Source organism: Phyllobates terribilis, unplaced genomic scaffold (assembly GCF_046119375.1).
Source record: "Phyllobates terribilis strain yellow unplaced genomic scaffold, ASM4611937v1 Scaffold_3__8_contigs__length_932513732, whole genome shotgun sequence".
NCBI classification, from domain to species: domain Eukaryota; kingdom Metazoa; phylum Chordata; class Amphibia; order Anura; family Dendrobatidae; genus Phyllobates; species Phyllobates terribilis.
This window is the reverse complement of record NW_027362763.1, coordinates 510,679,479-510,701,182: the sequence shown is the minus strand read 5'-3', so window position 1 is coordinate 510,701,182 and position 21,704 is coordinate 510,679,479. Positions and strand designations below refer to the sequence as shown.

The following is a 21,704-nucleotide window of genomic DNA, read 5'->3' as shown; positions in this document are numbered from 1 at the left end:
TGAATCTTACAGTTCTAACTTGCCAACCGTGGTCTGTATGGAATTGTTCAATAAAGGGCCCAAAATTAAGATAACATAGATGGGAGAGGTCTCTATGAATAGGAATTCCTAAGTATTTGATACCCTGTGAGGGCCAGGCAAAGGGAAAGTTGGACTGGATGGAATCCTATATGGATTTAGGGAGGGAGACATCGAGGGCCTCAGACTTCACTGCATTGATTTTAAAATTTTACCATGTAACAAAGTGATCTATTTCAGCCATAACAGCAGGGATGGATATATGTGATTGAGTGATATATACTAGGACATCATCAGCAAATAGAGAGCACTTGTACTCGGTGCCTCCCACCTCAATCCACCTAATATTGGGGTTATGGCGAATTGATGAGAGCAGGTGCTCCGTCACTAGGATGTATAAGAGAGGGGACAGAGGACATCCCTGCCTTGTCCCATTGGTGATTGTGAAAGGTGATGAAAATGTTCTGACGCACCCCCTGGGCCTTGGGACACCCGGAGCCGGACCCTTTTTGGTGGATGCTGGTGGTTGTAGTCTTCGTGGCGGCGATCCGGTTCCGTGGCCAGGGCGGTCAAACCAGTGGCGGAACTATTTATGTGGTTTTGATGTTTAAATGTCCGATTACGCCACCCGTGGATTGCGGTCAGAGTGAACCGCCGCTACAGGGCAGACCGCTAAGGCTGGTGTTGTGGGTGCAGCAGAGCGTAGCATAACTCCCCACGGGAGGAGTATAGCCTCAGGGCAGTGTATGCGGAGGATGGGGGTGATGGTGCAGGGCAGCAGCAGTAACGACACGGAGTCAGTGATGCAGTTCAGGGCCTTTACTCACAGTTCTTATTATCCAGACCACGTCTGCAGGTAACGGCTGCCCACGTCGTACTGTGCTCACCAGGTGAGGGGCTCAGACAACTCCCAGATAACTTTGGAGCGCTTCACAGGACCCCCTTTGTGTGTCCTTTGTCTGGCCTTTCTTACCAACACTTCTGTCCGGCTGCCTCGGGCCTCCTCTTGGTAAACTTGGCGCCAGTTTCCCTGACCCTATGTGGTGCCTTCCTAGCGGGTGGAGCAAGGGGCTGCGCCACATAAAATGTCAGAGCCTCCGGTTTCTAGCTGAGGGTCGTTTCCTGCCTCCACTAGTTCGGGGACCAGTCTCCCCCTTTGGCCTGACCCCTCCACGCAGGTGGATTCGGGCGTGCGGTGGCGACTCGCCCGTCCGCACCCCTGGGATCCCTTCATTCCTCGTTCCTGGAGCCTTCTCCGCTCCTCTTCCTTCCTTCTCCCTCTTGCAGGCCTGGGCCTCTGTTACTAGGCCCGCCTCCGGAGCAGAGCTCATGCAGAGCCCCTGCTCCCTGCCACTTCTGCTCAGACTTCTCTGCACTGAACTAAGATGGTGCCCACCTTTTATACTCCCTTCTCAATGCACCCAGGAACTGCTTCCTCCCTGCTCCTGCACTGCAGGGTACCCCTTCCTCAGTGTTCCCTCCCCCCACTCCAGCCAGGGACAGGGACTGTCGTGCCCATCTCAGGGGCATATTGGTCGCCCTGCCCCACGGCAATGTGGTGTAATGCATGCAGGTGTCGGGTCCTGATCCACACTTCATCCTTATCTGAGAGTGAGATATCACACCTCTGGGTGAGGTGCAATACGTCTGTAGCAACCGAGCCCTCGGTGCTACAGTTCCATTTATCTTCAGCCTAGGTGACGTATTGTGATACAGGGCCGTGATTTGGGCTATAAAAGGGTCCCCTAGACCCCTACCCCAAGCTTTTTAAGAGAATCATATATGGCGTGCCAGGAGACTCTATGGAATGCTTTCTCAGCATCCAACGAGAGTATCTACTTACAAATTTTTAACTGCATCTAGCCCAGGAAATACTTTGTGCCTAGTAGCAGTGTCTGCTAGTCAGCGGATTATCCCGGCTGTTAAGCAAGCTACACCACCTGTAGTTTGGACACTTAATTTTTTCAAAGGAAATGCTTCGGGACCACGGGATACTTAGTGAAGAGCATCAGGAGGCACCCCAAGGCATAGGGGCTGGGACTGGCACTAGGATGCCTTGCGGTGGACAGCCGAGCTCGATCCTTATAAAAGCTTTTTAACTGCAGCAGCTTTAGTGGATGCTACTGGAGCTGGAATTACGCGGCTGCTGGCATGAGACTTGCCCTCCAATAGATCCTTGTAAATAGATTTAAAGTGTATTCATTCAAATTAGAGGGACAATTTAAATTAAAAAGCTTAGAGCTGCCTCCACCACAGGGGGGCTCTCTCGACCCACCAGCGGACAGGCACCAGTATTGGGAGAGGGGGGCTGGCCGTCAGGGTTCACCACGGCTCTGGCACAAACCCGGCGACACAGAGGTGGCACGGGCAGGAGCGGACTGGCCGTCTCGGCTTCTCACTTTTTGGATTTTAGAAGGGCATGACATGCCTATATCTGTGTCTCCCCCTCCTTTTACTCCTCCACCTCTTTTCTTTTCGCATGACTATATGTACTTGTCACTTTTCCATGTGTTAGTTGTGTCTTCTGAGCAGTTTGTCAGCTTTTGGACACCTTTGAAGGTGTTTTCTATGTGTTTCTATGTGTTTTTGTTTGCCTGCCATTGGTTTTAACGGTGTTCGAAGGTGTTCGACGAACAGTTCGACGAACAGTTCGGCGAACACACGGGTGTTCGACGAACCGAACCGAACTCGAACACTACGGGGGTGGCTCAACACTAGTCTTAAGATAGATTTAACAAAAATACACACCCCTCCACCTTTTTTGTCTTTCCTTCACGAATGTGGTGTAACTCTCTGTCACCTTGTCCAGCCAGGTTTCTGTAATGCCTACTACATCATAATTTGTAGCTAGCAGAAGTCTACAATTCATTTATTTTGATTGCAACACTTCTAGCATTTGCCAGCAGATATTTGATTCCAGTCCCAGCCACCTAAATCCTCATTGGTCCCTACTATCTCCTACTTTCTCCATCTAATTATTTTCACAAACAACCTCCCTCACCCAGATTATAATTTAAATGCTTCTCCCTCTATTTGACTTTCTACCCCCCACCCCCAAGCACAGCTGTACCCTCCCCATTTAGATGCAGCCTTCCTTGATGTAGAGCCTGTAGCTGACAGAAGTTTGATCAGTTCTCCATGAACCCAAACCCTTCCTTCACCAATTTCTAAGCAACTTATCTATCTCCCTAAGCTCCTGCTGTCTTTTTAGTGAACTCGTGGCATCGGCAGTATTTCTGAAAACACCATTTTGGAGGTGCTAGACTTTTAGCTTTTCACCTAGTTTCCTATAATCATTTTTAACCTTCAACCGCCCTTTGACTTTGTCATTGGTACCAATATGTACCGTGACCGCTAGGTTTCCCCCAGCCCCACCGATAAATCTTTATCCAATCTGCAATACTGCACCTCGACCCTGAGCACCCGGCAGACAGCACACTGTTCGCATTCAAGGTATCGTCAGCAGATGATATTGTCTATCCGCCTAATTATAGAGTTCCAGTCAGAATTTCTGTTACCTTCTACAGTTTGATCACTAGTGACCGCTATTGTTCACTTTAATAATTGTGCTGCAGTTTCACTCCTTACCACTGGAGGCTGCTGTTGTGTTCTGCATTGCACTTTACCAAGATGGCAGATTCCAAATCTATGGAATTCATCTTGTTTCCTGTTTCGGCCTACTTAAAGCCGCATGGATCTCTCACTGATTGCTTGAGTGTTGTGTCTAGCTGTTAGCCTAGTTTCAGTCTCCAGCTTCTGAACATTCTTACCTAGACAGTTCTAATTTATCTACGGATTGTTTCCTACAACTCCTTGCTATCTCCAAGAACTTCTACTAATGCTTGCTGTTCCTGATTGTGCTCCTTCGGTGGAGGGACCGGAGCAACATGTTTATTTTGTAACTGAATGATCTGTTGATACTACAGTGCAATCTTATTGCTTAGATTTTGCACAATATTCTGTAGATCCTGTGTAGCTTGTCCAAAAATGTGAATGTTATGAGTTATCTGATTTTCAAATGCCATGTATTTTGTTTTTAGTGTTTGCATATCTGCATAGATGTTTGTAAGAAAACAGTTCATCTTAGTTACATGCACCTCCAATTTTCCTACCTTGGTGGCGTCCATGATGATGGCTTGAGTATCCTGTTACGATACTGGCGTAGTACTGCTGGAAATCAGTGGCCGAAGGAGCACAATCAGGAACAGAAAGCAGCAGTAAAAGTTCTTGGAGATAGCAAGGAGTCTGTAGGAAACAATCCGTAGATGAATAGAACAGTCTGGATAAGAATGTTCAATAGCTGGAGACTGAAACTAACTATTCTAACAGCTAGACACAAGACTCAAGCAACGAGTGAGAGATCCATGTGGCTTTAAGTAGTCCCAAGCAGGAAACAAGAAGGATTCCATATATTCAGAATCCGCCATCTTGGTAAAGGGCAATTTCAGATCACAACAGCAGTCTCCAGAGGTAAGGAGTGAAACTGCACAATTATTAAAGTGAACAATAGTGGCAACTAGTGGTCAAACTGTAGAAGAGAAACAGAAATCTTGACACTTGTATTGAAACATTTAATAAATACATGCAAAGATCATTGTGAGGGGAAGGGGAGCTGTGATATCACTTCTTGTGAATGTTGGCTCCTATGTTACTTGTAAGTGATGATAATGAGACTTCTAAAAACATTTCCTGAAAGAACAGGAAGTACTGTTTGAGTTTAAAATGGCCGAGTGGCCCTTGTAAAAATTGCAAGACTTCTATTATTTCTTTACAATTGGGATATGATATAAAAACTGTAATAAAAAAAAAATCACTTAAAGAGAATCTGTAACAGGGTATTGCTACCTCATTTGAGAGCAGCATAATGTAGGGACAGAGTAGCCTCTACATTATGCTGCTCTCAGATTAGGTGACAAAAACCTGGTGGCAGCTTCCCTTTAACACAAAAACCTTCTACGAGTACATCACACTCAATTAGCAAAAAGCCATTAAAGTGAACCTCTTATCTGTCAGATTTGCAAAGTTTTCATAAACTTAAATTGATAGTCTTTTCAGTTTAGTTAAGTGACATTAAATAAGTTGTAAAATACCAGCCATCTCTGTTTTTGTCTAAACATGTGTGTGTGACAGAAAAGTTTTCATGTGCTCCGACCAGATGCCATTTTAATCTACAGTTGTACAACTGATATGAGTTAAAATTTGAGTAGCGGAAAATTCCACATTCAAACTTTTTTTCATTTTCTCATTTGAAACTTTCATGATTGGCAGTTAATTAAAAAAATGTACAATGTATGTAATGGGATGTACTTTTGTAAGACGTTTGTTTTATGTAAAGCAAATAAGAAAATAAAGCACATCTGTAGAAAAGACCTTTTATTAAAATGCTGTAAATTCTCCTGTCATTAAAAGTTGGAGATCAAGATTTGTTTACTTTCACCTTCCACACAACAAAAATACAGGATGAATATGTGGCATGCATTGTTTTAAAGGAATAGCCTGATTAAAATTTCACATTCATGTATACACTAAAATATTGCAGGGCAAAGTTTTGGTGTTGGTAGAAAATATAATCACCATGATCCACTTCTAGCTGAAGAGGTTCCATGATTTATTCTCACTTAAAGGGCTATTCCAATCTCCAAGATCCTATCTCAATATGTAGTAGGTGTAATAGTAATAATATTAGCAAATACATCCAATTAGAAATGTAGTATAGATTTTCTGATTCGCTATGTTTCTTTCCTCATGTACAGGCATTGCAGGACCTTAGGTATCCATGGTTACGACCACTGATATAGTGACAGTTGCTAGTGGTCGTAACCAAGGATACCTAAGGTCCTGCAATGCCTATAGATGAGAAATGACACATAACGAATTAGAAAAACGATACTACATTTCTAATTGGAGGTATTTGCTAATATTATTATTATTACACCTACTACATATTGGGATAGGATCTTGGAGATGGGAATACCCCTTTAAGTTTTAAATTACATGGTAATAAATGATGTTAGGTTTACCCTAAAATTTCTCCTTTAAAAGGATTCTGTCAGTTGGATCAACCCTCATAAGCAGTTTATATGGTCTTGCAGGTCATAGAAAGTTGAATAGATTGATACCATTATTATTATTATTATTACCTTGATGTCTGATATGTGATGTCTTATATCAGAGAAATCCACATTTTTCTTAATATGTAAATGATCTATTAAGATCCATTGGCAGGACATAGATCTCCCTAAAAATTTGCCTCCAAAGCTTGTTTGTTTTTAAAAAGGGGACATTGAAATTGTGTCTCTCCTGATCTGCATGTCTCACACTGGTAGTCATTACATGTCACACACTGGTAACTGCACCTTTCATATAAAATAAGCTCTGGACGCAGATTCTTGGGGAGATCTTTGTCTAGCCCATAGATCTTAACAGCTTATTTACATATTAAGAAAAATGTGGATTTCTCTGGAATACGACATTTGGATTGCAGATATCAAGATGTAATTTTATTCAGCTTTCTATGACCTGCATGCCCATAAACATCTTAGGATGGTTGACAAATTCCCTTTGTATTAAACGGCCATTGGCTTGGATGAGTTCTTGGTGTGCATTATAGTGATCATGTGTAAGAATAATGAAATATCTGCACTCTCAATCCATTGCATTTTCGTAGACATTTCACTTTACATCTGAAGTATTTTTGAGAAGGCGTATATTTAGGCACACTCTCACCAATGAGAAATAATGTCTGTGCCGCAGTTGAGGCTGATGTGAACATATTTTGTAAGAAACTTTCGACTTTCATTAACTAAACATGTTATTTTTCTGTTTTTTTTTTTAGATTTCTATAACAAGTCTTTTTTCCCTCAAAATAAATAAACTTTTATTTAAAAGGGTTTCCCAGAATTTTTGAGGCTATCCTTAATCTAAAGTTCAGCCTTGTTTAAGAAAGTGTTGTCTGGTACAACAGTAATAGGTTCCTAAAACTCCTGCTAGTATTTTGGGCCCTTTGCCATGTTCATCAGTGGTCCCGGGAGTGGGGCTTCCACTAAATGCACATTAATAGTCTATGCCAAGGTTAGGATATCTGTGTAAATTCCTGTAAATCCCCTTCAAAGTAAATTACTACAACTTGTGAAAAAATTATTCTGGAACAATGAGTTCATATCCTCTTCAGAGTGAGGATTGTTTTATCATTAAAGGAATCCATAATCAATGAAGACAGAAGATTCGATTATTAACTATAAAGCAAACTTGGTCAAGAAATATATTTATTGTAGTGGAATTTCTTTCAACAGATACACAACATTATTGAAGTTGTGCCCCCTCATCCTCTCCATGCTGATCGGTAAGCAGATTATAAAATGATAATTAGCTTTTCCAGAAGATAACATAACTGGAACCAATGTACAATTCTTCCATGACATATTGCTGCTTTCTGTGTTTCGTAATGCTTCTGCCTCTTATAACCAAACCTCTCTGTCGCTGAAAGGTTCTGCAACCGGTAGATCAGTATTTGAGCACCCTCCCTGCAGCCAAAGAATTAAAGATCTTGGTCAGTAGAAACTTAGTTAACATGCAGACAGATGCATGATACATATATCTGTAAAATAAAAGCAAAGGATAGAGCATGCTGCCCTGCACACAAGGCAATTATGTCTGGGATACCATGTCCATCTGGAATCCATTCTGTTGTTCAATACATTAAATAGCGTTTCTAGCAAAGCGAGATAATATTCCCTTCAAGATTTTCTTCCAAGACTGCACAGAAACAACCACTACAAACTTCTATAACTGCCAACTGCTCCTCTAAAATGTATGAGCATATCCCATTTCATTTGTTTCCTTTACTTTAGTAATGATGATAGGCGAGGTCAATTATTATTTTTGGACAGTTTTTTTTAATGTCCAATTAATAAAATAAATTCTGTTTTTGTTCACATATATCCATGTAGTAAATCTAGATAACACATCTAAACATATTGACCATTGTATACGTGCATCTGTTTACTCTATCCACCAAATGATACATTGTCAATTGTAAACTGAATGTATCATGTAACCTTTTTATTTTGGTACTGAAAATTGAAGTTGGTATCCTAGTGTCATTGTAGCTGATAGTTCTTTCTGCATCTAAAATGTGCACCAGTTTACTGTTTGGAGCACTGAATTGCTCCATTGACTGATACTTGGCAAACAATCTCATACACACACTTACTGGGGATATGTCAATGCTAATAAATTTAAAAAAACATATTAACCGTTTTACATAAACAGAGCAGCTTTACTTTGAGATTAGTGTTGTAGTTGTTCCTATAGTTAGCCATATAAGTAATGTTATCCCCCAGCACAATATTTTTGGTTAGTTTATGTACTTCAATGTGAACGGCCCACACAAACATATACCGTAAAACTCAGTTCATGCTTTGTATCTTAGCAGAATTAATTATTTTGAGACCTCTCAATTCTGCAGGCGGCAAGTAATGAGGTAACCATCATTTTACACATGCCATGTGTTCCACTGATAATTGTAATTTTTTTTTTATTATTACTTAAGCACAGAAATGTGTTGGAGAAAATAATGCTGTAAATTCAGCATATAATTAGCCTATAATTCTGGGGGGGGGGAAAGTGAAAAATACTTTACAAAATAGAGGAAATGTTGCTATTAACAATTATATAGAATAAAGTTTTAATCATCTTTTACAGATCCACACAAGCTTACAATTCTGAAGTGTCCACAGAAAACTTGCAGCACTTCCACTGTCTGTCTTTACATTCCATCTTTGTCCATATTTCCATAGAAAAGACACAAGAGGCTTGGAATGTTGCATAGGCTTTGGCTGCATGAGAAGTATCCAATCCATCTAGAGTCTTCAACACCTAAGGGTTGAGCTCAGTATAGCAGCACGAGAAGTCTGTCATAATGGCACAAGGCCGGTAATGTCCTATAAGAGCTTGAGACTTTGGCTGCACGTCCCATCCTCTAAGCTCGGATTTCTCTTCTCTTTCCTTCTCCGCGTTGAGCCTTTTCCAGCTTTTTCTGCCTTTGTTTTCTTGGCAAATCTCCTTTTTTCCTCTGTTTGTTCTTTTTTGTTTCGTCTTTGCCTTTTACCCTAAAAATTACAAATAAGACTCCTCCAGTCAATTCAATTAGAAGGCAAATTATCAGTCTGTATATCTTATACTATGGAAATATATTGACTCTATATGATTTGTGGCACAAGGAGCATTGTTAATATCGCCTCAAACTTCCAGAAAATCAGTATTATTTCAGTAAAAGTAGCATTCAGAGTAAAATACTCATATATACTGTCATAGGCAATAGCACTAACCCATGGATCACAGAAAGGATATGAAAACCAAAAAAAGCACCTAGAGTTCCCTGGAGTTGAGCAGTACCATTTTCTGTTGAGCAAAGTGTTAAATACATAGGGCTAAGCTGTAGAATTTCGAATAAAGTATATTTTGCTAAAAAGAGCATTGCTATTAAAATATTTACATCTAATGATCTATTCTAAAGGAGTGTGACTTAAAGCAGACCTGTGGACATACGCTAAATGTAAAAGATTTGATTATATTTCTGAAGCAAGAATAACACATTACAAAGCTTGATGATATGTTTTTATTTTCTATATGGAACTCATCCAGATATTGAGTGTTTGACATTATCCCCCACAAACGCTAACCTAACATGTTACAGCTGTTAAGAACGCTTACCCAAAGCTGAAAATATGAAAAATACATATATTTCTCCTCAGTCACAAGTTCAGAAAGTAAGAAGCATGTGTGCGGGAGGCATAACTTAATCGTATGTAAAGTAGAATATTCCATTCAGCTAATATAGAGATGACCTCACTAGGCCATTAAATAAATGCAATTTTTTTTTTTACATTGAAATGTGGATGCAATCAACATACAAGTATAAAATGCATAGCTTTGTAGATGACCTTTATACCTCTAAAGGAGTATTACCAAAGTCATGGTATATCTGAAGATTATAACATCAATTTATGATCGATGGGGATCTCTGAGACTCAGACCCATCACCATGTAAGGATAGCTCACTAAACATGGCAAGTGGTCAAATAAATAGCAAATGGGCAAGACTGCCCAACAAACACAATGAAGCCCTGCCTATTAGCATGAACTTTCATTTCAATGTTACCAGAAACGCCACTGTAATCGAGTCACCATCATGGGTTAAAGTGAGATCAGCAGTGCCATCTGCAGACATCCGCAGGCAGCTGTAACTTATATTCCCTTGAGGCTGTAAATTTCGGGTCAGTACCCGTGGCCTTTCTGAGCATCATGGGCTGTGATAGACCTGACATCAGAATGAGGCTTTAACCCTGATGTATTGGTCTGGATTGGGGCTACTGTGGCATTTCCGTAGTTTCTATCCAGGCTGAGATACGTCCCGGCTACTTATGGACATATTTCATATGTCCTTGGCTACTGAAGTGCCACACTGCAAGAACATATGTCCTTGGCAGGGAAAGGATTCAATTGACTAATAAAATCTTAATTTTATTACTATTAGAAGTCTTGTATTTGTCACATCTTTTACTTTTGTGGTTTTCCATGCTAGTTTAACACCTTAAATACTGTCCAGTTCATTTGATGGAGTTTTGCAGCTTTACAAAAATGTACTATTTCACCTTGCAATCAATAATTTATACATTTATAAATTAGCACCAACAATTTAAAAATATATGTAAAAACAGTTTTCATAAGTGTATACAAGCTATTGTGCAACATTGAAATACTTTTGCCTAAATATTTAATCTGTGCTTGTAAACTTTAAAACCTCCACTGGCTTGCATATTTAATTTAGCATGACAAGCAAATGAAAATGGCAATCCTATCATTTAAAATATAATTTTGTCAAGTTAATAATCTAATGGGTGCATGGGAATTCATGATTAGGACTGTTAGTGTCCCATCCCCTGATGATGCAGCTAGTGCGGTGAAACATGTTGGGGGGACATGTGCTGAGATTTATTTATCCCATTCAGCTCTAGTGATGACACCCCATGAAACCATCAGAACGTCATAGATTTTAGTCATTTTAGCTGATTAGGAATAATATTTTAATACCCTCTACATACACATATTAATATGAAGATTAAAAGTTTAATTTTATAGCCTGTTTCGAAAGGGATAATTATATGGGTTTTCCCATTTGGTTCATTATGGTTAGGACTGGATGGATTTTCTGGCCCTCTGTTCAAGATATGAGTCATATTATTTGAGTTTGGGTGCGTACATATTGAGACCTGTCAGTCTAGGGTCGGGAGAAGCCACCAGGGATCTGCCTCTTGGACTAGTCATCCTAGTCGCATTATACTTGTCCATATAGTACATGGCTGCAGTAAATGAGCCAGTCTTGGATTCTTGCTGCCTATGAGTTGGGCAACATGATCAGCTGTTAGGTTCCTTTAAATTTAAATAAATCAAAAATTCCTTAAAGGATTTGGACCATTTTTCTTTAAGTTTAGTTAAAAGATAAGTCTCTCTCTGCCCGCAGCTTCCACAAGGAGAGCTTACTTTAAAGTTACTATTGGTTAATTAACACACATCTACTTATATATACCCATCTTATTGATCCTTTTAATACGTCCCCTGATGAAGCAAGGGTGAAACGTACATTGGAGCACCAGGATCACATATCACACCAGTCTGCAGCATATGTAAGTTATCTTTTTGTCATTACCTTGCATACAAGGTGTTTCATATCATCTGTTTAAACATGCCAGAATCTTGCACTATTTAATATATATTTAGCCATTAAGGCTTTGATTTTGGGTGTTGTTAAATAATATCTTTAAACAAATACTTAGACTGGCTATGGTTCAGTATTATTGATATCAGATATAACTATGTAAATGTATTATGTCCTCCATTGGGTTACTCTGTTGAGCTCATATTGTTTTTAAATTGGTGATTTCAATAAAGTTTATGAATTTTAGAGACCTATTGGTTCTTTTGGTGGTGCTTATTGTATTAGCTGTTGTATTTTGTCTGTGGGAGTTAATTGTACTTTATAAATTGTCTTTGCACTACTTGTAGCTGAGATGTTGGGAACAGCATACACTGAATAGGCATGCCAAAAGTAGTGGACAATTAATCATTTAAAACTATTACGCCTCGTCCCATCCAGTTTTTTGTCAAGGATTTGTCTAGAAGTAAACACTTTAAGGGGTATTAGTTTTATAGGTTGCTCCAGGGCATGTAAAATCTATTTTTTACTAAGTTGTGAATGCTATTTTAGTTTTGAGCTTGTGTTTGCATGGGCATAGACTCTAAAAAAAAAAAAAAAAAACCCTGATGACCCTGACGTCATACGCCACCTATACCCACTCTTCTTGCTAGCCTACAGATGAAGAATGGAAATTGGGGAGGAAATAAGGCTCCAACACTTGTAACTGTGCTCACATTTGCTTGAAGTCAAGTGGCTTGCTCTTTTCCTTTCAAGCTGGTCATGTCACAAAGCCATGTCAGAATGAATAAGAAAGTGGTGTGGTCCATGTTAAAATCGGGAAATTTGTGCCATTGTATTAAAAACATATTAGTAATTTTAGTCATTTGCATTTCTAACATATTGAAACATTTTGTGGCTGGACAACCCCCTTATTTCTTTTTAAGGTCACCTTCGTAAACTGTAGAAGTAAGTTTCCATGATCTTTTAATTTATTGGAAAAAAAAACTATCTTGTGCGGAGCAATGAATACTTAGAAAACCACTCATAGAAATCTCTGTGCCTGCCAAGAAATGGTGTGTATGACGTCGCCAGATTAAAGGGCTAGCACACAAATAAGTCAGTGATCTTTTATCTAAAATCACAAAACATTTCCTGTATCTCAAAGATTATTACATATTGTTACTGATTGTTAATATATTGCTACATAAGTGCTGTGAAAACCATGGTGTATGGGTATAAATATAAAAAAAAAGTAATGTACACAAAGCTGTTAAAGGGAATCTGTCACCAGGATTTTGCTGCCCTATCTGAGCAACATAATATGGAGCAGAGACCCTGACTCCAGTGATGTGTAATTTACTGTCCTGCTTGTTGTCTTTTTGATGAAATCAGTGTTATCTGCTGCAGAGCTAATAGTTATCTGAATGTTGGTCAGTATAACCCCGCCCACACTACTGGTTGGCACTGTATATGTGCAGAAAGCAGCGGTGGGTTACACAGAGCTCATGAATATGGAGGACTACCTGGCAGCAGGTTTACTAGTCCTCTAATGATAATCTCCTGCTGATAAAATGGTAATTTTATCAAAACTACAATAAGCACCCCAGTAAGTAATACATGGCTGGAATTGGGGTCTGTCTCTGCATTACGCCGCTATGATTAGGTGACAAAAACCTGGTATCAGATTCTCTGTAATAAATATTGGTTTAGCCTGTTGCGCACATGGGAAGGCCACCAGAGACCACGAATTGAAGAATTGGGATAGGATTGCTATGAGATATTGGGGTAATAGATTTAGGCCACATGTTCAGTCCCAATTTAAGCCTAATTCATATTAGATAGTTGTTGGCCAAACAATAGTTTCTCCAACAGCTATCTCCCTCAAGTCTTCTATACACTGCCAAGCATTCTTGTGTTCTATGAGAGAGCGACTGCCAGTGGCAGCTTATTTCTCGAAGAACACATAGATTGGTCATTAAAAATCCAATGTGTGGGAACCTTCTTTGCCATTACATCATCTATTGGGGGGAAGATAGGGCCCCCATACAAATTAGACTGTTGGATGAACTCACTGATATTAGAATGGGGGGGGGGACTTCGACTGGCTTTAGTCTAATTTGTTCTGCGGTCTTAAGTTTTGGCTGGGTGCCATATTGTACAATCATTTCTCATGGCATCTTTACCAGGCAGTAAGCCATGGTTCTGAGCTGGAAGAGCTCTTTATAGGAAGGACATACACAATTAACAGTCTATAGGACACTGCCCAGAAAGTCTGAGAGACTGTATTCATACTGGGGATGATGCAGATCTGCTGTTGTCACTTAATATCTCATGCAAAGATCTTAATTTTTTTTCTCTAAAACTGATGTAGGGGTTATTTTTGCACCTAGCTGTATTTATATATTTGGCAAAGATCAGGATTTTTTTGTTTCAAATATGAGAAATACACTGCTCAGAAAAATAAAGGGAACACTGAAATAACACAGCCTAGATCTGAATGAATGAAATATTCTCATTGAATACTTTGTTCTGTACAAAGTTGAATGTGCTGACTACAAAATCACACAAAAATCATCAATGGAAATCAAATTTATTAACCAATGGAGGCCTGGATTTGGAGTCACCCCCAAAAATTAAAGTGGAAAAACACACTACAGGCTGATCCAACTTTGATGTAATGTACTAAAAACAAGTCAAAATGAAGCTCAGTATTATGTGTGGCCTCCACGTGCCTGTATGACCTCCCTACAATGCCTGGGCATGCTCCTGATGAGGTTGCGGATGGTCTCCTGTGGGATCTCCTCCCAGACCTGGACTAAAGCATCCGCCAACTCTTGGACAGTCTGTGGTGCAACGTGACGTTGGTGGATGGAGCAAAACATGATGGTTCAGATGTGTTCAATCGGATTCAGGTCTGGGGAACGGGCGGGCCAGTCCATAGCTTTAATGCCTTCATCTTGCTGGAACTGCTGACACACTCCAGCCACATGAGGTCTGGCATTGTCCTGCATTAGGGCCAACCGCACCAGCATATGGTCTCACAAGGGGTCTGAGGATCTCATCTCGGTACCTAATGGCAGACAGGCTACCTCTGGTGAACACATGGAGGGCTGTGCGGCCCTCCAAAGAAATGCCACCCACACCATTACTGACCCACTGCCAAACCGGTCATGCTGAAAGATGTTGCAGGCAGCAGATCGCTCTCCATGGCGTCTCCAGACTCTGTCACGTCTGTCACATGTGCTCAGTGTGGACCTGCTTTCTTCTGTGAAGAGCACAGGGCGCCAGTGGCGACTTTGCCAATCCTGGTGTTCTGTGGCAAATGCCAAGCGTCCTGCATGGTGTTGGGCTGTGAGCACAACCCCCATCTGTGGACGTCGGGCCCTCATACCATCCTCATGGAGTCGGTTTCTAATCGTTTGTGCAGACACATGCACATTTGTGGCCTGCTGGAGGTTATTTTGCAGGGCTCTGGCAGTGCTCCTCCGGTTCCTCCTTGCACAAAGGCGGAGGTAGCGGTACTGCTGCTGTGTTGTTGCCCTCCTCCAGCCCCATCCACATCTTCTGGTGTACTGGCCTGTCTCCTGGTAGCGCCTCCAGCCTCTGGACACTACACTGACAGACACAGCAAACCTTCTTGACATAGCTCGCAATCATGTGCCGTCCTGGATGAGCTGCACTACCTGAGCAACTTCTGTGGCTTGTAGAGTCCGTCTCATGCTACCACGAGTGTGAAAACACAACCAACATTAAAAAGTGACCAAAACATCAGCCAGAAAGCAATTGTACTGAGATGTGGTCTGTGGTCCCCACCTGCAGAACCACTACTTTATTGAGGGTGTCTTGATAATTGCCAATAATTTCCATCTATTGTCTATTCCATTTGCACAACAGCATGTGAAATTGATTGTCAATCAGTGTTGCTTCCTAAGTGGACAGTTTGATTTCACAGAAGTTTGATTTACTTGGAGTTATATTCTGCTGTTTAAGTGTTCCCTTTATTTTTTTGAGCAGTATAAATTGTTTAAAGAAGTTTTCTGCATTTAATCTGTAATACCATTCTTTAAAATAATAATATAATTAGGTATGCCCTTCTGCATCACGTCAGCAGCGCTTCTCTGCTATCTCCTTCCAGTCTTTGATGGTGTGCCTGCAGAGGTAACATCATGTCTACACAGCACATGGCCATTGCAGCCAATAATTGGTGTAATCAGCAATGCTGAGATACCTCCTGTGCTTACCACCAGTCTTTGTTTACATTGCTGCAGTAAAATGTAATGATGATGATTGTTATTTTTAGTGAGACCAAGCCTTTGAGTTGATTCAACTTTAAAGGATAATACCCCCTTAAAGGGAACTTGTCAGCAGCATATTACTATGTAAAGTACAGACAGGGCCATATTGGCACTGTCATATTAATTAAAATGATACCTCAGGTGAAAAAATCAGTTTTGTAGATTTTCTTTAATCCTCGTTTGAAGCTTCCTTCTATTAATATCTTTGTGCATCGGGGCGAGCCTGTAGGATGGGTCTTCAGCTTAGTTTAGTCACCTGCGCTGTGTCTGGGTGTCTCTTCTTCTTTATTTAAAATTTTGAGGCTGGCACCAGCGAGAAGTTTTAAAAGAAGAAGAGACACTCAGATACAGCGGAGGGGACAGAACAAAGCTGAAGACCCGACCCACAGTCCTGCCCCAATGTACAAAGATATGAATACAAGGAAACTTCAAACATGGATTAAAAAAATCTATAAAACGAATTTCTTCACCTGATGTATCATTTTAATCAGTATGACAGCGCCAATATAGCCCCTTCTGTACTTTACTTAGTAAAATGCTGCTGACAGGTTCTTCTTAAAATCTAAAATATCATAAATATTTTCAGCAACTTGGACTGTAAGGATGCAATTAACAACAATTTTTAAAGGAGCATGAGTAAGGAGAGAGGTCTACTTTAAAGAATTCCAATTATACAATCTAGTATGTGGAAAGAAAATAGATATATGGGTAGGAGAAGAATAGAGTCTTGTTTCCACACAAAACTGGACTCTTGGATTTGAAATTGCTTAATCTGTAAGGGCAGAAAATCATCACTGATTAGGAGTTAAAATAACGCACTATGCTTTTGTTTAGCAATGCCTGGCAAAGAATAGGATATAAACATCTGTCATCTGCCATTCATTAATATTAATTGTAAATGATCACTAAGCAGTGAATTCCAAGACTTAACAGCTGTGATCTCTCCAAATCTGACCTCTTATGAAATTGTGCAAGAAGTGTTATGGTCTATTCTTCTAAGCTAAGGAGTAGAGATGAGCGTTGTTCTACTCGAACTGTTCGCCAATCTCAAATTCGAGCTGTTTTGGCCGGTGTTCGAGCCGTTCGGCGAACACGAACAATTTGAGAAAAATTCGGCTGTTCGAGGTTATGTTCGATAACTGTTCGTGCACCAAAATCATAACTGGATTTTTTCTCAGTAATGATGAAAATTAATGTTAATACGCAGTTTGAGTGTACAGCGGGGTGGGGGGAGCGGCAGGGGATGGATCTCTGCAGGAACAATGAAGATCTCCATTTTTTTTTCTCTTTCCCGCATTTGCAGTGGGGAGGTGCAATCTGTCAGCCTATCAGCAGCGCACACACGGAGCGAAGTGCTTTTTTTCACACAAGCAAGGGCATGTATGATTGGCAGTGTATGTCACATGTCCTTGCCCTATAAGACCAAGCCATTTTCCCCGTCGCCACCATTTTCTCACTGCTGCAGCTGCGTGTTAGACTTCACTGCTGTTGCTGTGTGCGCTATACCTTGTTAATTTCAAGCCAATTTTCGCACAAATATACAGATAGCTTGGGAGTAGGGAATAGTTGTGATTGCAGTCCTTTTAAGGACTAGGTTACAGCATTTCCTACGACTTTTATCAGGCAGGTCTGTGCTCTTAAATAGATAGGTTGTGGGAGTAAAGACTAATTGTAATTGGAGTCCTTTTCAGGACTAGGTTACATCAGTTCCTATCAGTTTTTGCCAGGCAGGTCTGTGCCAGTGCTGTGCAAGTTTTTTTCACAGCATTTGGCTGAATCTAGCAAAGCTAATCCTTTTTGGCCTATTGCAGAGTGTGTTAGTCAGTGAAGTAGCCTATCTGTGTTGCAAGATATACCACCTGTGTATAGAATACCAATTTTTTTACTGCACCTAGTGAAGTAAAATCTTTTGGGCATAGCATCATTCTATTAGTCCATCTATACTGACCTCCATCAGGTTGCAAACTGAATCTAATTTTTTTCTGCATCTAGCTCTGAAAAAATATTTGGCCTTCTAGCAGTGTGTGGGACTTGTTCTATTAGTCCACCTATACTGACCTCCATCAGGTTGCAAACTGAATATATTTTTTTCTGCATCTACCTCTGAAACAATATTGGGCTTCTAGCTGTGTGGGACTTGTTGTATTAGTCCATCTATACTGACCTCTATCAGGTTGCAAACTGAATATATTTTTTTCTGCATCTACCTCTGAAAAAAATATTGGGCTTCTAGCTGTGTGTGGGTTTTGTTCTATTAATCCATCTATACTGACCTCCATCAGGTTGCAAACTGAATATAATTTTTTTCTGCATCTAGCTCTGAAAAAATATTTGGCCTTCTAGTAGTGTGTCGGACTTTCTCTATTAGTCCATCTATACTGACCTCCATCAGGTTGCAAATTAAAAATAATTTTTATCTGCATCTACAGTACCTCTGAAAAAATATTTGGGCTTCTAGCTGTGTGTGGGACTTGTTGTATTAGTCCATCTATACTGACCTCCATCAGGTTGCAAACTGAATATATTTTTTTCTGCATCTACCTCTGAAAAAATATTGGGCTTCTAGCTGTGTGTGGGACTTGTTGTATTAGTCCATCTATACTGACCTCCATCAGGTTGCAAACTGAATATATTTTTTTCTGCATCTACCTCTGAAAAAATATTGGGCTTCTAGCTGTGTGTGGGTCTTGTTCTATTAATCCATCTATACAGACCTCCATCAGGTTGCAAACTGAATATAATTTTTTTCTGCATCTAGCTCTGAAAAAATATTTGGCCTTCTAGTAGTGTGTGGGACTTTCTCTGTTAGTCCATCTATACTGACCTCCATCAGGTTGCAAACTGAATATATTTTTTTCTGCATCTACCTCTGAAAAAATATTGGGCTTCTAGCTGTGTGTGGGTCTTGTTCTATTAATCCATCTATACTGACCTCCATCAGGTTGCAAACTGAATATAATTTTTTTCTGCATCTAGCTCTGAAAAAATATTTGGCCTTCTAGTAGTGTGTCGGACTTTCTCTATTAGTCCATCTATACTGACCTCCATCAGGTTGCAAATTAAAAATAATTTTTATCTGCATCTACAGTACCTCTGAAAAAATATTTGGGCTTCTAGCTGTGTGTGGGACTTGTTGTATTAGTCCATCTATACTGACCTCCATCAGGTTGCAAACTGAATATATTTTTTTCTGCATCTACCTCTGAAAAAATATTGGGCTTCTAGCTGTGTGTGGGTCTTGTTCTATTAATCCATCTATACAGACCTCCATCAGGTTGCAAACTGAATATAATTTTTTTCTGCATCTACCTCTGAAAAAATATTGGGCTTCTAGCTGTGTGTGGGACTTGTTGTATTAGTCCATCTATACTGACCTCCATCAGGTTGCAAACTGAATATATTTTTTTCTGCATCTACCTCTGAAATATTATTGGGCTTCTAGCTGTGTGTGGGACTTGTTCTATTAATCCATCTATACAGACCTCCATCAGGTTGCAAACTGAATATATTTTTTTCTGCATCTACCTCTGAAAAAATATTGGGCTTCTAGCTGTGTGTGGGACTTGTTGTATTAGTCCATCTATACTGACCTCCATCAGGTTGCAAACTGAATATATTTTTTTCTGCATCTACCTCTGAAAAAATATTGGGCTTCTAGCTGTGTGTGGGACTTGTTGTATTAGTCCATCTATACTGACCTCCATCAGGTTGCAAATTGAATATAATTTTTTTCTGCATCTAACCCAGCCAATAGTTTTGGCCTAATACCACAGTTTGGCCACTCAGCTCTGCTCGGTTACCATCCATTGTTTTTTTGTGCAAACAACTCCAGAGTTGTGAATTAGTTAACCACCAAAATGAGTGTAAAAAGGCCTGCTGCTGGTGGAAAGGGGAATAGGCGTGTTGGGAAGGGGAAAAAAGGTTGTGTCCGTGGGGTAGGTGTTAAAGCAACAGTAACATCTGCAGAAGAAAGACCATCTTCCAGCCAAACTAAAATGTCTACTTCTTTTAGCGGACAATGTGATAAGATCCCTTTCTTACAGCCACGCCAATCGCTACAAATTCCAGATGAGGCACAAAAACAGCAGGTGCTTCAACGGATATCAAGTGCTCCTTTAAGTGGGCTCTCCTCCACATCAACTTCAACATCACAAATACTCCAGTCCTCAAAGGTGTCACCCAAATCGCACTTGCTTCCTCACAGCTCCCAAATCTCCAGCTGCCCGTCTGAGTATGAGGTAGAACAGATGGTTGAGTCTGCAGAGCTGTTTACTCATACTATAGCCTGGGAATCAGAGGTCGACTCCAGCGCTTCTGTGAATCCAGACGAGGAAATGATCTGCACTGATGCCCAGAATCTTTATGAGTCGGATCCAGGACCAGACGCAGAAGGTTCTGACCATAATGTAGACCCTCATTCCCAAACTGTAACTCCTGTTGGTGGAGACAATGAGGAAGACGATGATAAGACTCAAATACCTGATTGGAGCGACAACTTTAGTTTTTTGTCAGGGCAGGAACAGGTTGGCTCTGAGGACGACGGGTGTGATAACACACAGGGTGATGATGATGAGGTTGGAGATCCCACTTACTGTCAACCCACAGTCAGCCAAGAGATGAGGTCAGCAGAGGAGGTGGAGGAAGATGCTAGTGACGACGAGGTCAGGTTGCGCCTTCCTGGACAGAGACGTAGTACTGGAAGCACGTCAACAACTGCATCCTCAAACACAACTCTGCCTCTCACCACAAGTCGTGGTGGCTCTTCAGGTCGCATGGGTGCTAAGCCTTGCATAGCCTGGGCATTTTTTCAGATTGATAAAGATGACCCAACTCGTGTTATCTGTAACATTTGTCAGCAAAAGCTAAGTAGAGGCCAAAAAATACATAGTTTGAGTACTTCATGCATGAACCGGCACATGGACATGAAGCATAAGTTGCAGTGGGAAGCTCAGTGTGCTACAATGCGGCCTAGCCGGCCGGGCCAACCACCGTCTGCCATATCTTGTGCATCCGCGGCCTCTTCATCCTCTGTGACTGGGGGGACAGCAGTCACACCTGTTTTGGGGCGCAGACCTGCCACCTCTTTACCCGCAACAGCCAGCGTGATTGGCAGGTCATCATTTTCTTTGGAGGTGGTAACACCAGCTGGTGTTGAGCGCTGTCCGACATCGATAGCACCACCTTTGCATCAAGGCAACCTAACATGTCCGCCTGCATCTTCCTCACAGACCGGCAGTTTGCCGGGGACACCCTTATCAACCCCGTCTAAGCACAATAGCCAGCCCTCGGTCCCTCAGATGTGGACAAGTAAAAGACCATTTCCTCCTAGCCATGAGAAAGCTAAGAGGTTGAATTTCACCATCTGCAAGCTCTTGGCTACAGAAATGCTGCCTTTCCGCCTGGTGGACACAGAGGATTTTCGAGACCTTATGTCCGTCGTAGTGCCCCAGTACCAGATGCCCAGTCGGCACTACTTCTCAAAGAAAGGTGTGCCTGCGCTCCACCAGCATGTCGCACACAACATCACCGCTTCTTTGAGAAACTCTGTGTGTGACAGGGTGCATTTCACCACAGACACTTGGACGAGTAGGCATGGACAGGGGCATTACATGTCGCTGACTGGGCACTGGGTAACTATGGTGACAGCAGGACAAGGGGCTGCTGTCCAAGTCTTGCCGTCCCCACGAGTTGTG

General features: G+C 41.1%; 1 protein-coding gene across 2 annotated transcripts in view; it reads right to left on the bottom strand.

The window, feature by feature from the left end:
• Window positions 1-8,522: 8,522 nt before the first annotated feature.
• RSPO3 (R-spondin 3) overlaps window positions 8,523-21,704 on the bottom strand; it is a 138,539-nt gene continuing 125,357 nt past the window's right edge. For both annotated transcript variants that reach the window (XM_073676031.1, XM_073676030.1), the window contains exon 5: window positions 8,523-9,128. In XM_073676031.1, coding sequence (XP_073532132.1) covers window positions 8,999-9,128 — 130 coding nt within the window. In that variant the 3' untranslated portion in view covers window positions 8,523-8,998. The remainder of the gene's footprint in view (window positions 9,129-21,704) is intronic.